Source organism: Cynara cardunculus (assembly GCF_001531365.2).
Source record: "Cynara cardunculus var. scolymus isolate 2C chromosome LG 15, CcrdV1, whole genome shotgun sequence".
NCBI lineage: Eukaryota > Viridiplantae > Streptophyta > Magnoliopsida > Asterales > Asteraceae > Cynara > Cynara cardunculus.
The window spans coordinates 11,786,848-11,788,681 of NC_037542.1; the positions used below are offsets into that span (position 1 = coordinate 11,786,848).

General features: G+C 38.0%; 1 protein-coding gene across 1 annotated transcript; it reads right to left on the minus strand.

Moving 5' to 3' along the window:
- Positions 1-464: 464 nt before the first annotated feature.
- On the minus strand, positions 465-1,728 carry LOC112528536 (leucine-rich repeat extensin-like protein 4). Its single transcript, XM_025139563.1, has one exon. The coding sequence runs from the start codon at positions 1,726-1,728 to the stop codon at positions 553-555; it is 1,176 nt and encodes a 391-aa protein (XP_024995331.1). The 3' UTR covers positions 465-552.
- Between the last annotated feature and the right edge of the window lie 106 nt (positions 1,729-1,834).

Below are 1,834 nucleotides of genomic sequence, written 5' to 3' on the forward strand. Positions count from 1 at the left end.
GATGCTTATCGATGGCTCTTTTAAATGGGTTTTGACAGCGTCTAACAAATGATCTAGTTTGGAGATTACACGATTAATTATATTATTAAAATAATTTAATATTTCAAATATTAACTTTATGTTCTCGCTCCTCATTTTATCTCTTCCAAAATAAATTTAAAAAATTATTTATTTATATTAATTTCTCCTACAAAATTTAATTTTAAAGATTTCTTCTCTCTCCTCCAAATATAAAAAAAGCATTTCTTTCTCTCTCATGGTTTCTTTATTTTAAAAAAAATGGTTTAAAAAGTTTGTTGGAGTAAAAAAAACCCTAAAAATCTTAATTTTCCACTTATAAAGATTCTATTGGAGAGCTCTCATAATTCTGCAAAATAGTAGGGAATAAAAGTCCCTTTTCTTATTTAACAACAGTTTACAGTACAAATGCACAACTACATGTAACATATATATGATTTTTTACAGTCTTCTATACATTCATAACATAACTTCTTTCTACGATTAGAAGGCCTCGGATCGATGAGCATAAGGTACGTACGAGTCATCAATGCATCACGTATGGTTCTCTTCGGTGTTCTTGTCACCACAGGGATGCTCGTAGCAGTCAACAGGATGTTCAAGAACTGGATCACATTCCTTCTTGCTCCTCTGAAGAGGTTTGTTCGGCAGACAATTTCTTCGGTCATCTGATACGATCCCTTTCAATGTCAAATTCCCACAAAGACCCTCTTCCTCGAAGAAGTAATTATAAGAGAAAGTGAAATTTGCCAAATTTGGCAATTCACAAACACCCAAAGGCACTTCCCCACTCATCATGTTATGGCCTAAATTTAGCTGTTCCAATTGAGCTAATCCTGCAATGCTGTAAGGTATCTCACCTACTAACTTATTAGAGCTCACATCCAACACCCTTAGTTTGTAAAGAAACCCCACTTCCGGCGGCAAACATCCTGATAAATTCGTGTTAATCAGCAACAGTTCCTCCATGGTGTTTGCAAAGTTGGCTATGCTTGGTGGGAGACATCCACCTAAGTTGTTATTGGCGAAAACCACCACAGAAGCTGTGGTTGAGCCCAAATTCGAAGGGATCACAGACGTTAAACGGTTGTTGTTGATGAAAATGGCATCAAGGTCTCTATTAAAGAGTTCAGGAGGCAATGGCCCTTCGAATTCATTGTAACGAAGGTCAAGAAACTTGAGGCTAGGGAGGGACATGAGGACAGATGGGAAAGGACCCACGAACCGATTGTTGCTGAGATCAAGCTCGAAGAGGAAAGTGAGATTTGATAGAGAAAGAGGGAGGACACCACAGAATCTGTTACTGTTTAGATGGATGAGCGAAAGATCGGATAACAAGCCAAGTTCATCAGGAAGAAATCCAGCGATGTCTGCATGGTTTAGATCAATTCCAGCAACTGTCAGAATATCAGTGTCATTTGGAAATGGAGCACAGTATATTCCGGTGTAGTTGCAAACCGAAGGACCAACCCAATCTGAAGTTGTATTATACGGGTCGGAGTAAATTACTAATTTCCATGCTTGGAGTGCAAGATAAGCTTGTTTGAGTCGCGGGTTTGATGCATCTAAGTCACGGTGGTGCGGGTGGTGGACGCTGGTGGTGGTGGAATGGCGGTGTTTGGCGGCTATATTGCTGAAAGAAACTGCAAGGTAAAGAACTAGAAAGGAAAACAAAGCAGTAGTACTGGAAGTGACTAAATTCGATGCCATTACTCCTTTCCTTTCCTTTGTTGTTGATGATGATACATATATATATATATATATATATATATATATATATATATATATATAGGGGAGCGATCAAATGCAAACCACT

Bases quoted from the DNA above. Each gene is read 5' to 3' on its own strand.
- LOC112528536 (XM_025139563.1), bottom strand. From the start codon at position 1,728: ATGGCATCGAATTTAGTCACTTCCAGTACTACTGCTTTGTTTTCCTTT.